General features: G+C 36.5%; 1 protein-coding gene across 1 annotated transcript in view; it reads left to right on the top strand.

Moving 5' to 3' along the window:
* CA1 (carbonic anhydrase 1) overlaps positions 1–15407 on the top strand; it is a 51915-nt gene that overhangs the window by 27223 nt on the left and 9285 nt on the right. The window contains exons 2-3 of the mRNA XM_020288909.2: positions 9308–9368; positions 13663–13860. Coding sequence (XP_020144498.2) covers positions 9332–9368; positions 13663–13860 — 235 coding nt within the window. The 5' untranslated portion in view covers positions 9308–9331. The remainder of the gene's footprint in view (positions 1–9307; positions 9369–13662; positions 13861–15407) is intronic.

A 15407-nucleotide genomic window follows, 5' to 3' on the forward strand; every position in this document is an offset into this window, starting at 1 on the left:
GATGATTCTAATAGAAATTTACTTTTTTTCCTTCCCATCCTAGAAATAGAAGGGAGGAGGACCTATTCTGTTCTAGCCTGTGCTCTGATCCCTTACCCTGAGTATGGGAAGAAATAAAGTAGATTCTCGTGGAAATGTAGAAATATGCATATTCACCAGCTACACTGGAATCAGGGGGTTTAAATCATGTGTAGCTTGGTTTCTCCGTGGAATGTAGCAAAGGTGGGCACTGAGAGAGCTTCTGTAGGGATGCATGTGTTAGCCCTGTGGGCCTGGGCGGGCTGGCTGTGGTGATGGGGAAACCACAGCATGCATTCCCCCCATTACGTGTCTTCGTGCACTCTGTAAGCTTGGTAAAGAGGACCTCTGTGTTGTACTCTTTCTGTGCACTCCACCCTTGAGGAATGAGACATTCTGCAAATCCCTGGTTCAAATAATGTTCTTGCCACTTTTCTTTGCTAGACCTCCTAGGATAAGGATCAAGGAATTTGAGTAAATTAAAATGACAATCTCTTGGCGGGGCGCGGTGGCTCACGCCTGTAATCCTAGCACTCTGGGAGGCCGAGGTGGGCGGATTGCTCGAGGTCAGGAGTTCGAAACCAGCCTGAGCAAGAGCGAGACCCGTCTCTACTATAAATAGAAAGAAATTAATTGGCCAACTAATATATATATAGAAAAAACTAGCCGGGCATGGTGGCACATGCCTGTAGTCCCAGCTACTCGGGAGGCTGAGGCAGTAGGATCACTTGAACCCAGGAGTTTGAGGTTGCTGTGAGCTAGGCTGATGCCATGGCACTCATTCTAGCCGGGGCAAAGTGAGACACTGTCTCAAAAAAAAAAAAAGAAATGACAATCTCCTGCATGCAACAATGGGTACTTTCACTACTAGAAGGCATTTGGTTATGGTTACCCCTCTTTACTTGATCATGGTTCTGACTTGAGCATTTGATTTAAAAACCACTGTAGAGCAAGTTACCACCCTGTATTTAGCCTGCTGTACTCAATGGTTGAAATGGTATTGTAAAAAAAGAAAAGAGAAAAGAAAAGAGAAAAGAAAAGAAAAGAAGAGAAGAGAAGAGAAGAGAAGAGAAGAGAAGAGAAGAGTAGAAGAGAAGAAAGAAAAGGAAAGGAAAGGAAAGGAAAGGAAAGGAAAGGAAAGGAAAGGAAAGGAAAGAAAAGAAAAGAAAAGAAAAGAAAAGAAAAGAAAAGAAAAGAAAAGAAAAGAAAAGAAAAGAAAAGAAAAAAGAGAAAAGAAAAGAAAAGAAAAATTTCTTCTCTGGAGTTGGGTACCAGTAAAAGCATTAAAGAATTTAAGAAATCTTATGAGAAAAAAAAAATAATTTAGGAAAACAGTATCTTTCAAAGTGGCGGCTGAAGTGAATATTAACTTGGTATGCTTTCTAAAGGAGGAAGCATGTCAGGAATATACCATTCAGGATCTTTAAAAAGTGTTTTTAAAAGGCTTCAAATTTGTTTTTAAAAAAATTACCTGGGAATGTTTGTTAAAAACACAGATTCCCAGGTCTCACATGCAGAAATTTTTACTTACTAGGTGTAATAATTATATATTCCTTCAGTATAAGAACATATTTGTTTAATCTAATGCCTATAGGAATAATAGCACCCTAATCAGGACTAAGCCTCTTCAGAGGTGGCTACTTAACTATTTTGTTGTGAAATCAACACCAGAAGATTTATTATTTACTATAAAAGATGTGAGAAATAATTTTGTACTCACAAACTTAGTGATATCAACAACAGTATCTGAGTAAGAAAAATTTGCTAGATCCATAGGTTTTCTATGAACAAGACACATTCTTCTATGAACAATTGCAAATACATTTTAGAAATCTAGTCTTTGATAAAAAGAACTTGTAAGCTAACCAAGTTATTAGAGGAATCAGCAGAAACTTTTAAAAAATTTTTTTATTATTTTAGGTAGACAGACCCCCAACAAAAGTGCATGGAAGAAGTTATAACAAGGTGACTGATGAAGCTCACTTTCACCTCCCTAACATTTACACTTGAGCACTTATCTCCTTTCATATTTACATGTAGGATTTAGTTCAATCTGTCTCAAGCAATTACATGTCATGCAATTGCTTGAATTTCAGGCCACATGCAATCACTTGAACTATTTTGTTTTATATCATCATCTATTTGCCTGAGAATTAAAATCAAACTGTTTTTTTTTAATGAGGCTTAGTTGATCATTTACATTTGTGCCGTATTTTATGATTTACAAAGCATTATGGCTGTTATTTTTCTTTTTAGGTGAAAAATATTGCTTAATAATGTCATCTGTTATAGAAGGATTTATTAATGCCCCAACTAGTTATAGAAAATAAGATAGAAATTGTATTTTCTCAGTTTTAAAAATAAATATGAGGATGGTACAATTAACCTGCCCAAGTTACCTATTCATGTAGTAGAAAAGACTGCTAACGATTAGCATAAAAGTTCACAAGCCCACATTCTCAAAGTATACAGTATATCTTTCTAACAGGTAATTTCAATAAGCATGATGGTCAACTGATAAATTTAAAATTTAATGTTTTCAAAATATTGAAATTGCAAGATACTGTGAATGCCTCTATGTTGTGTATTAAAATGACTATATATGTAGAGTCGGCTTGATTATTAATAAAAAACAGGCATTAGCAAACTTAAAATTACCTTAAAAAATAAAATGTCCTGAGACAGGAAATATAAGATTGAATGTTTTCTTTAATTACAATAATAAAAGCCACTAGAGTTATGGATTTTTTGAAATGTATAGGTCAAAAGTTCAAACCATATTGTAGAGTTAAATTTTGACACCTATGAGGTGTCAAAAAATTTGATACTTATAAAGACCAGTGTTCTCACTCTCCCGACAATGACTGACAGACACAGACTGGGCACTTCATTACTCCCATTAATAGAACTGAGAGAGGAAAGGCTCTTTTTCCTTAGTCCAAAAATGCACATGAGTTTACTTCTAGCAAAGCTCATTCACATGCCCAGACATACTGTGTCTCACTGCCCTGAGTTCAGATCAGTGCATTTGGATAGGCATAATCCCTGCTGAGTATTCTTCCCTACTAAGTTTTTATGAAAATACAATCATTGAAGTTAAAAATGAACATTCAATCATTCTCTCTACAAGTATTTAATGAGCACTGCTGTTTTCCAGGTATGTTAGAGATGAGGAGAACACAGTGGGGAAAAATGGTCAAAGTCCTTTTTTTTTTTTTTGAGACAGAGTCTCCCTCTGTTGCCCAGGCTAGAGTGGTGTCAGCTTAGCTAACACCAACCTCAAACTCCTGAGCCCAAGCAATCCTTCTGCCTCAGCCTACTGAGTAGCTGGGACTACAGGCATGCGTCACCATGCCCTGGCTAATTTTTTCTATATATATTAGTTGGCCAATTAATTTCTTTCTATTTATAGTAGAGACGGGTCTCGCTCTTTCTCAGGCTGGTTTCGAACTCCTGACCTTGAGCAATCCGTCCACCTTGGCCTCCCAGAAAGCTAGGATTACAGGCATGAGCCACCGTGCCAGGCCAAGGTCCTATTTATAATATAATAGAGGTGCTATTTTAGAGACAGTTATAGACATTAATCAAATAAACAAATAATTTCAAAATGGAAGCAAAATAATTTCAGGATGCAAGAAATGCTATGAAAGATATAAGACGAAATGATATAACAGGATGGCTAGGAAGAAGGGGGATATGTTGGATTTGGGACTCAGGAAAGCCATAATTGAGGAGGTGATATTTAAGCCAGTGCAAAGATCTTGGTACAGAGCAATGCAGACAGTGGGACAACAGCATGAAGGTTGTGAAATGGGAGCAGGCAGGGTATGAATGGAGACAAAGACACCCACTGGAAAAACTAAAGTTGGCAAAACAGCTTTGTTACAAGTGAAGAGAAAGTGAGAAAGACTAATGTAGAGGAAATGACAACTGTGAAATCCAGAAAAGTCTTCCCACCATTTAAATTAATTAATCAGAATTTCTAGTGTCTTAATGCAGAAATATCCAGACTAATATCACCATTTTTCCATGACTCATTTCTCTGCTAGAAATAAGTTTATCTTGCCACTCAAAACAATACCATTTCTGGAGGGGCAGAGAATTCAGGGAACAATGTAAAAGTCATGCCAAATTTAATAGTCAAAAATGACTCTTTTCAGAGTGCATATTTCCTCATTTTAGGGAAAATGTGGATCCCAGGAAAGCTGCTTATCATCATGGAACTCTAAACATTGTAAAGTAGCTACTGTCTGGAATTTAGTCCTACTAAGGTGGACATTTTTCTTTTTAGTGGCATTTAGCAGATCTCTCCTATAACTAGGCATGGATGGCATTCTTTCACACTTTTGTTTTTTCTATACTGAAAAATTTATTTTTAAGTATAATTTAAATTTGAAACTCATCATAATTTATTTGCTACAAGACTTCATGTTTTTAATTTTAAAATATTAAAATGGTGTTTGTTTATCTGGGAAAGATTTTATTTCTCCTTCATTTAGTTCAGCAGGATACAAAATTCTTGGCTAGCAGCTATTCTGTTTAAGAAGACTAAAGATACAGCCCCCTGCTCTTCTGGCTTGTAAGGTGTCTGTTGAGAAGTCTGCTGTTAGTCTGATGGGTTTTCCTTTGTAGGTTACTTGATGTTTTTGCCTCATGGCTCACAAGAGTTCCTCCTTTGTGTTGACTTTGGCCAATCTGATGACTGTGTGCCTTGGTAATTCCCTTTTTGCAATGAATCTCCCAGGTGTTCATTTTGCTTCTTATATCTGGATGTCTAAATCTCTAGCAAGACCAGGGAAGTTTTCCTTAATTATTCCCTCAGAGAGGTTTTCCAAGCCTTGTGCCCCAATTACTACATTTGGCCGTTTTACGTAATCCCATATTTCTCATAGACTTTGTTTGTTCCTTTTGAGTCTTTGTTCTTTATTTTTGATTGATTGGGTTAATTCGAAAAAGTTGTCTTCAAGCTCTGAAATTCTTTCTTCTGCTTAGTCAAGTCTATTCTTAAAACTTACCACTATGTTTTGTATTTCCCTAAATGAACTTTTCATTTCCGGAAATTCTATTTGATCTTTTTAAAATATATCTATCTCTTTAGTAAATTTTTCATTCATTTCCTGAATTGTTTTTCTGGTTTCTTTTAGTTGGTTTTCCATTTTCTCTTTGATCTCTTTGGGCTTCCTTACAATTCATATTTGGAATTCTTTAACTGTCATTTCAGTTACTTTCATTTTGGTTGGGATCCATTACTAGAGAACTGCTGTGCTCCTTTGGGGGTGTACTTTCACTCTGATTTTTGATAGTTCCAGAGTTTTTGTGCTGATTTCTTCTCATCTGGAGCAGCTGTTCCTTCTTATTTGGGGATTTTCCTTTGTTTAGGTGAGGAATCCCCCGCTCCTTCTTAAGGGTGTGTCTGTAGCATATGCTGGGTAAGGAAATTTGGCTTGGAGTACTACTTAGCCATAAAAAGGAATGAAATATTGTAGTATGCAGCAATGTGGATGGAACTGGAGACCATTTTCCTAAGTGAAGTATCTCAGAAATGGAAAACCAAATACCATATGTCCTCACTAATAAGTGGGAGCTAATAGATGGGCACAAATGGGCACAAAGCAATGTAAAAGACATAAGAAACCAAGAATAGAATAGGGCTGGGGGTCTGGGGTACAAATTTACCTATTGGGTACAATGAATACTATGCTGGTGATGGACACACCAAAAGCCCTGACTTAAGCATTATATAAGATATCCATATAACAAAAACACTTGTACTCTCTTAATTAATATTTTGAAATAAAAAAATAAAATAAAATGGGAATCAGAGGGAAATATTCACCTAAAGAACTAGAAGAAAAAAAGTTAAAATAAGAAATACTGGAGCTCTTAAATATAATTTAAAATTGGCTTAAATGTATGGCTTTGAAATTTTGTAAAACTCTGAGGTAATGCTGCTTTTTGAGAAATACCTTAGGGCACTAAAAATAAAATCTTCTGCTAAAGTTAGTTGGTGCTGCTCAATAAACAAACGTAATAACCTATTAAATAAATTTATAGTAAATGTTTTTCAGACAACCTGATAAAGATGGTGGTGCAATATAATAGAAAAGAGGACACACTCATGGTCTTTGGAGGTAGTCAGAAATGGATTCAAATTCTAGTTTTGTTCCTTAGCTTTTTGTGAGCCTTAGTTACCTATTCTTTAAAAGTAAAGGGATTCTAACCTAACCCCAAGGTCTGCTGTGAGAATTGAATTAGATCCTTATTTTAAAGGACCCAACAGATGGAAATCATTCAATAAATAGTATCCTTTTGTAGCCTACACCCCACTATCTTATAGCATGAATACAGTGTGAAACCATTCTCCTTAATAATAACGGTAAATTTTAAAGCACTGCTGATATTTCTTTACGTTAATAAATTAACACATAGAATTAAGCAATTCTATATCAAAAGTATTTATATACTTTTTGCATCACTTTTCTTAAAATGTAGATTTTCCATTAGCCAGTTTCAAGTACATATATATTTACTCATAATAGTCTACCAGGAAAACCAAAAAAGCCTTCTTTAACATGTGTTGGCATATTTGATGGACTTAGAAAATAAACTGGTAGTTTAAAATCAGAAGTTGTACAGACTGAACTCCTTCTTGATACGCAAAAGCAGTCCAAAGATCATCATCCTGGAAAAGTATACTGGGAGAGGCTATAGGTGAAAGTGAAGGTAATGCATCTTGGATTTGGCGTAGATATTAAGCAAAGTTTGCAAGCAGAAAAGGAGAGATAAAGGTAAATGGGACAAGTGTTAGCACTTAAATCATAAGGGCTCATTAAACTTTACGTCCTTTCTCAATGTAATTTTCTCCTTGTGGGAGTACACAAACACACCCTGGGTACATAATAAAATAAAAGGTCATAATAGTTAGGGTTCAAAGTAATTTTGTACCTAAAACTTAAATGAATTGTCACCCATAGAAATGTTAAAACATTCATGTGCTAAATTATCATGAAATTATGTAATGAAAAGGTGTTGTCTTTTTTCATATATGTTGATTAATATAGTAGTTCAACTTAACAGTTACTTTTACTAAAGTATCCAATATTAGGAGGTAAATCATCTGGCAAAGGGTAGCCTGCTACTATCAGTCCATGGGCTTCTGACCAATCTGAGACCAAGTCTGGGAAGAAGTAAACCCAAGGATTAAGCCTGACTGTTGGTCATCTTGAGCCAGACTAGGCCATATCAACTAATCCAATCCTCCAGAAAATAGAATTAACTGGAGGTCAGTGGGCATGTGGTAACAGTGGAAGGTTGAAAAAGAGTATAAGCTTTGGAGTTAAACAGATCTGAGTTTAAGCCCTAGGCTCATGGGATGTAAGCAGCCACTTGCAAGCTTGATAACCCTGAGGAGATGTCTGACCTCAAGCTTGATAACCCTGAGTCTGAATTTTTTAATACATCATTTGGGTTTTAATATCCAATTTGGTTCTTCTGAGAGTTAAGTTAATAAATATTTATAAAAAGATTTTTAACACAGCACTTGAATAATACATATTGAGCCTTCAATAGATGGAACCTTAAAAAAGAGTTCTTTGTTAAGCAGTAACTCCTTATGGCCCCAGAAGCCATAGAATGGGAGCCTGTGCCTCTGCCACTCTGTGTACGTTCAGGAGCCATAATCCACTCTGTATACGAGGCAGGGCAGCATCATTAGCCACGAGGGAACAAACGTGGCGCTAGTTAGCCTTAGTAAATATTGTTCCTGATCTCCTTCTTCATTTAGGAGTTCAGGCAACTCAGACAATTCTACAGTGCAAAAGGAAGTTTGGCTATCATGGCATGGAAAAAAAAAAGCATTATTATGGAAACTTATTTTTCTGGTTGTATTTCATTTAAGCACAGTAAAGGCTTGAAAATGTGGACCTAGCCAGAGTCTGACACATCAAAGTTTTCTTTGCCTCCCTGAAAAGTCCTGTGGACCTTCTTACCACTCAACAGCTGTCAATTCTCTTCTTGGTCCAGGCTTAAATTGGACTTACGAGAATTGTGGTCATAAAAGGAAAATTAGGGAATTATCCACCTCATAGCTCACCCACTGTAGCATTTGGCAGAGGTATAGTGAAGAAAGCAACTGGATTTGAAGGCTGATGTCTTGGCTTCTTTCTAGTTGTGGCGAAATCTTTCAACATCTCTCAACTACAAAATGCTAATTCTTACTTTATAGAATTTGTGTGTGTGCACATGTGATAGTGAAATAAAACAATATCGAAGTGATTTATAAATTGTGTAGAACTATAAAAAAGAAGACTTTTATTCTAGTACACCTATTTGATGTGTAAATAAATATTTGGCTATATTTAATGTTAATATTAATAAAATCTTCTCCACTTATGAATTCCAATATTGCTTCAAAATGAGAAATGCATGTCTATAAAATGTACTCATGAATAACATATATTACAAATGATTAATAATTTCATTATCTGATCTTAAATTAACATCACGATACTAATTCTGATCAGCCTATAAACATATAAATTATTTGCCTTATTAAATTATTGTTGCTAGTATTTCTTAAAGATCTAGCTACAGCAGAAGTGGAAATCTTAAGTGCACAAAGTATTTAGGAAGTCTAAAGAATTATATATGATAATATTCAGCCATATCTTCTACTAACATGGGTGAAACAGAACTTGGTTTTATAAAATCTAAGATTTTGATAATTCTCTTTCATAATATATGAGAATAAAACAGCTGGCACTGATGTAACCCTTGTAGAATTTTTTTTTCTTTTTGAATCAGGGTCTTGCTCTGTTGCCTGGGCTAGAGTGCTGTGACATCAACCTACCTCACAGCAACCTCAAACTCCTAGGCTCAAGCGATCCTACTGCCTCAGCCTCCCGAGTAGCTGGGACTAGAGGCATGTGCCACCATGCCTGGCTATTTTTTCTATATATTTTTAGTTGGCCAATTAATTTCTTTCTATTTTTAATAGAGACGGGGTCTCACTCTTGCTCAGGCTGGTTTCGAACTCCTCAACTTTAGTGATCCATTCGCCTCGGCCTCCCAGAGTGCTAGGGTTACAGGCGTGAGCCACCACGCCTGGCTGTAGAATTTTTTTACAACACCTTTTTTTTAGATATATGTACTTCCTGATAAGCAGAGATGGTGTAATAGTGACCTATTAAAGGCAAAGAAGTTTCTATAAAAACACCCAACTGGTGGTTTACAGTGTCTACTGCATGCACAGTTTCAGTTAGTTATTCAAGTCATTACTTTTGTTTTTCAGAAAAAGAAAACTAAGTAGAACATCATGGCAAGTCCAGACTGGGCATATGATGGCAAAAATGGTAAGAGTTCTTCTGTTCACATAGATCTAAATAATAACTTATTTCCTTTTCCAATAGAAGAGGTATTAAACATTTAAAATAACTATACCATTATAGGTTAATTGTTTGAATTGCTGGCTTTGAATAATTATAATATCTTTGCATGTATTCTTAACAGTTGTCCATGGGCCATTCTTGTCTGCAAAATGTGTTTGATTTATATTTAGGTCGCTAAATATGAAATGTCTTATTTTGAATCAAAAGTGTAGTTTATTATATTTCAAACAAGAAACAGTATGATCAAAGTACATACCTAAACACAGTTTTGCCATCTTAATGGTAGCTTGCTTATGCCAGCAGCAAAGAAGACTGGACAGTGAGTGGCAATGAAATCATGAAAGGCGCTTTCCACAGCTTGTTGAAAATTGAATATTTTTCCTTGTAAGAAGTGGTCCAAAGCCTGGAAGAAGTGGTAGTCAGTTGGTGCAAGGTCTGGTGAATATGGTGGGTGACAGAGAGTTTCCAGGTCCAGCCTCCATAGTTTGAGCAGCATCATTTGTGCGCCGTGTGGTCAAGTGCTGTTGTGAGAGGATTCTCCTCTCTCTATAACAAATCTTGGCTGCTTAATCACAGGCATCCCCATCATTTCCTCTAATTGTCTGCAGTAGACATTTGCTATAATTGATTGACCAGCTTCTATGAAGCTGTAGTGGATAATACCAGTGCTGAACCACCAAACAGACACCATTAGCCTTTTTGATGAATATTCGATTTTGGACTGTGTTTTGGCACTTCGTCTTTATCCGACCACTGTGTCAAACACTTATAATTATCAAAAAGAATTCATTCACATAACAATATGGTGTAGAAATGGTTCACCTTTATGTCGTGATAGCAAAGAAAGGCAAGCTTTGAGGCGGTTTCTTTTCTGACACTCGTTTAATTCATGCAGAACCCATCTATACAGCTTCTTTACCTGGAACTTCTCAAACCATCAACTTACTATGTGTTCATTAGTCACATCTTTCCCACTTTGTTGACATTTTGAGCTGTCTACACTGCATTGGTTCCACAATGGAACTCATATTCAAAAATAACACAATTTTTTTACTTATTCATGGTTTCACAAAAATTGCTCTAAAAAAAATTGGAAAGATAATCACAGGCCATCCTATGCATTTGCTAGACTGAGGATGTACCTTCACAATGAAAATAAAACAAGAAGTGTCAGAGTGAAATGTCAGAGGTATCAACTGACAGACATAGTACTTAAGGAAATCAGACATTTCATACTTAATAACCTAATAGATACATGCATGCCTCGGAGATATTGTGGATTCAGTTCCAGACTGCTATAATAAAGTGAATATCACTCAAAGCTATTGGCACAAATTTTGGGGTTTTTCAGTGTATATAAAAGTTATGTTTATGCTATACTGTAGTCCATTAAGTGTGCAATAGCATTATGTCTAAAAAAAGTACATACCTTAATTAAAAAATATTTTGTAGGCCAGGCGCCTTGGTTCATGCCTGTAATCCTAGCACTCTGGGAGGCCGAGGCGGGTGGATTGCTCGAGGTCAGGAATTCGAAACCAGCCTGAGCAAGAGCGAGATCCGTCTCTACTATAAATAGAAAGAAATTAATTGGCCAACTAATATATATAGAAAAAACTAGCCGGGCATAGTGGCACATGCTTGTAGTCCCAGCTACTCAGGAGGCTGAGGCAGAAGGATCGCTTGAACCCAGGAGTTGGAGGTTGCTGTGAGCTAGGCTGAGGCCATGGCACTCACTCTAGCCCATGCAACAAAGCAAGACTCTGTCTCAAAAAAAATAAAAAATAAAAATACTTTGTAGCTAAAAAATCTAACAAGCATCTGGGCCTGCAATGAGTCATATCTTTTTGCTGGTAGAGGGTCTTGCCTCAATGTCGATGGCTGCTGACTGATCATGGTGGTTGTTGCTGCAAGATGGGGTGGCTGTAGCAATTTCTTAAAATAAGACAACAGTGAAGTTTACCACATCAATTGACTTTTCTCTTCATGAAAGAATTCTCTGTAGTATGCAATGCTTGATAGCATTTTACCCACAGTATAACTTCTTTCAAAATTGGAGTCAATCTTATCAAACCCTGTTGCTGCTTTATTAACTAAATGTACATAATATTTTTAATCATTTGTTGTTATTTCAACAATATTCACAGAACGTCCACCAAGAGTAGATTCCATCTCAAGGAACCACTTCCTTTGTTCAATCATGAGAAGCAACTCCTCACCCCTTAAAATGTTATCATGAGATTTCAGTAATTCAGTCACATCTTTAGGCTCTGCTTCTAATTCTGGTTTTATTGCTCTTTCCACCACACTTTCAATTGCTTCCTCCACTGAAGTCTTGGACTTCTCAAAGTCATCCATGACAACTGGAATCAACTTCTTCCAAACTCCTCTTAATATTTGATCATTTGACTTCCTTTCATAAACCACCAATATTCTTATGGGCATCTAGAATGGTGAATGCTTTCCAGAAATTTTTCAATTTATTTTGTCCATATTTATCAGAAGAATCGATATCTACAGCAGCTATAAAATATATTTCCTACATAATAAGACTTGAAAGGAGAAATTGCTCCTTGATCCCTGGGCTACAGAATAGATGTTGTGTTAACAGGCACGAAAACAACATTAATCTCCTTGTGCATCTCCATCAGAACTCTTGGGTGACCAGGTGCATTGTCAATGAGTAGTAATATTTTAAAAGGAATCTTTTTTGTGAGGAATAGATCTCAACGGTGGGCTTAAAATATTCAGGAAACCCTGCTGTAAACAGATGTGGTATCATCTAAGCTTTGTAGTTCCATTTATAGAGCACAGGCACAGGAGATTTAGTATAATTTTTAAGGGTCCTAGGATTTTCAGAATAATAAATGGGCATTGGCTTTAATTTAAAGTCACCAGATGCATTAGCCCCCATTAAGAGAGTCAGCCTGAGTTTTGAAGCTTTGAAGCCAGTCATTGACCTTTCCTCTCTAGCTAACAAAGTCCTACGTGGCATCTTCTTCCAAGAGAAGGCTATTTCATCTACACTGAAAATCCATTTAATGTTGCCACCTTAGTCAGTTATCTAATCTATATCTTCTGGACAACTTGTTGCAGGTTCTATATTACCACTTCTGTTTCACCTCACACTGTATGTCATGGAGATGGCCTCTTTCCTTAACCCTCATGAACCAATCTCTGCTAGCTTCAAACTTTTCTTCTGCAGCTTTCTCACCTCTCTCAGCCTTCATAGAATTGAAGAGAGTTAGGACCTTGCTGTGTATTAGGCTTTGGCTTAAAGGAAGGTTATGGCTGTTTAACCTTCTGTCCAGATCACTAAAACTTTCTCCATACAAGCAATAAAGCTGTTTTGCTTTCTTATCATGTGTCTGTTCACTGGAATAGCACATTTAATTTCCTTCAAGAACTTTCCTTTGTATTCAGAACTTGGCTAACTGGTGCAAGAGGCCTAATTTTTAGCCTGTGTCAGCTTGTGGCATGCCTTCCTCACTAAGCTTAATCATTTCTAGCTTTTGATATAAAGTGAGAGAGGGGTGACTCTTCCTTCACTTGAATACTTATGGGTCATTGTAGGATTATTAATTGGCCTAATTTCAATATTGTTGTGTCTTGGGGAATAGGGAGGCCCAAGGTGAGGGAGAAAAAACAGCCAGCCAGTGAAGCAGTCAGAAAACACAAAAAACTTATTGATTAGTTTTGCCATCTTATATGGGCACAGTTAGTGGTGCCCCAAAATAGTCATGATAGTAACATCAAAGGTCACCATGAAAGATATAATAACAGTAAAAAAATTTTTGAAATATTGTAAGAATTACCAAAATGTGATACAGAGACACAAAGTGAACATGTGCTATTGAAAAAATATCTCTAATAGACTTGCTCAATACAGGGTTGCCACAAACCTTTTATTTGTTAAAAAAAAAGAAAAGAAAAGAAAAATCCAGGATTTGTAATAAAATTCAGCAGAATGAAATGAGGTATACTCATATTAGAAATATATTACTAATAGTAAAATATTTATACTCTGATCCTATAGACTATGAGCATAGATCTGTAGTACTAGTGTTGACAAATATACTGTTTTAGAATATGGTGTAGAAAAAGGACATTCCCAAACACAGAATTTCCATTAATCTAAACAGTATCATTTAGGCACCTAAATAAACCCTAATCTAATAGTTAAGCAGGTAGTTATACTCCTAAAACTCGGAATCAAGCATTTGGTAAGGTTTCAATTTTATGCTTATGTTTGTCCTGGTAGGTCCTGAACACTGGAGCAAGCTATATCCCATTGCTGATGGAAATAACCAGTCTCCTATTGACATTAAACCCAGTGAAGCCAAATACGACGCCTCTCTGAAGCCCATCAGTGTCTCCTACAATCCAGACACAGCCAAAGAAATTATCAACGTGGGACATTCCTTCCACGTAAATTTTGAGGACAGTGATAATCGATCAGGTGAGCCAAAAGAACCTTCTGATATTTGTTTTCTTAGCAGCTACTGGGGAAATTAAAGCAACGGGACTTGAGAAACACAATGCCCACCTTAAGTCTTTTGTGTATGTGTATGTAACATTGCCACATTCTGATGAGGCATCTTGGACTTCTGGAAAATATCCAAGTGGTAAATATGATTTTGGGAACTCCCAGCTCTGTCTTTTTTCAGTCCTTCTCAATGCCACCATTCCATCTTTTCTGGCCATTCCAGTATCTTAATGTTCATTTCACTCTCTCCAAATAAACAGTGTTTTTCCAAAAAAGTCCATTGAACCAGTTACTATAAATATAAAAACTGAAAAAGCAGGCCTGGTGCAGTGGCTCATGCCTGTAATCCTAGCACTTTGGGAGGCTGAGGTGGGAGGATCTCTTTTGGTCAGGAGTTCATGACCAGCCTGAGCAAGAACAAGACATGACCTGTACAAAAAAACAGAAAAATTAGCCAGGCATTGTGATATGTACCTGTAGTCCAAGCTACTCAGGAGGCTGAGGCTGGAGGATCACTTGAGCCCAGGAGTTTGAGGTTGTAGTGAGCTAGGATGATGCCAATGCACTCTAGTCCAGGCAAAAGAGCAAGATCCTGTCTTAAAAACAAACAAACAAACAAAAAAACTAAAAATGCAAATATTTTCTAATTGGGATAAGCTTGGATGGGCATAGTAGAAAAGAAATATAGGGAAGTGACTGAATTATCCTCAAATCCCAGAATCTGGCACAATTCCTGCAGCATACTCAGCTTTTCTTAAAGGTTATTGAATAATTTATTAAATAGCCATTCCTAAAAACAGTTCTACCACTGACTTAAAAAGCCAAACTTGTTTTAGCACTTCTCTATGAGGTTCTGAGCCTAAATTTGAGGCATATTGGAGCTATGTTAACAATTAATATTATATTCGATCTGGCATTATATGTGTTTAATTACTCATATGATTGGGTCAACTCTCCAGATGACAGGGCCATTCAGAGTTAAAATTTTAAAAGTGACCCCACTGCCCCACTGGCACTTTCTCTTAGTCCCTGACCAGGAATTTTTAACAAAGTTGTCAAGAAACAATGTTGGGTCTTCACCGGTTACAAAATAGGTGATGAGTAATTTGTTAGTCAAAATAAACTACTAAAGATTTTGATGCATACTGCCTATACAGTCTTGTTGAAAGAATGAATGAATAAACTTGCAAATTAAAGGAGATTCAAAGAAAGTCCTGTAATCATACAATGCATTTACCTTAGAATATGCTTTCTTGGAGTCAGAAATAGGTAATATTACAGCTCATGTGCTCGGATTTGCATATAACTCATGGAATATCTCATCAACACCATAGTCAGGGGTATACCATATATATGAATGCCATCATCATAGATGTGGAGGAAAAAACATAATGAAAGTTTTGGCACTAGCGTTTGTTTTCATTTCTACTCAACACAATTTGGTGCTGGTTTATATTATATGCAGAGATAAGCAGGAACTTACAATCCTAAGGCTAACAGTGGGGTCCCTTTTCTTCCAG

The sequence above is a fragment of the Microcebus murinus genome, chromosome 7 (genome assembly GCF_040939455.1).
Source record: "Microcebus murinus isolate Inina chromosome 7, M.murinus_Inina_mat1.0, whole genome shotgun sequence".
NCBI lineage: Eukaryota > Metazoa > Chordata > Mammalia > Primates > Cheirogaleidae > Microcebus > Microcebus murinus.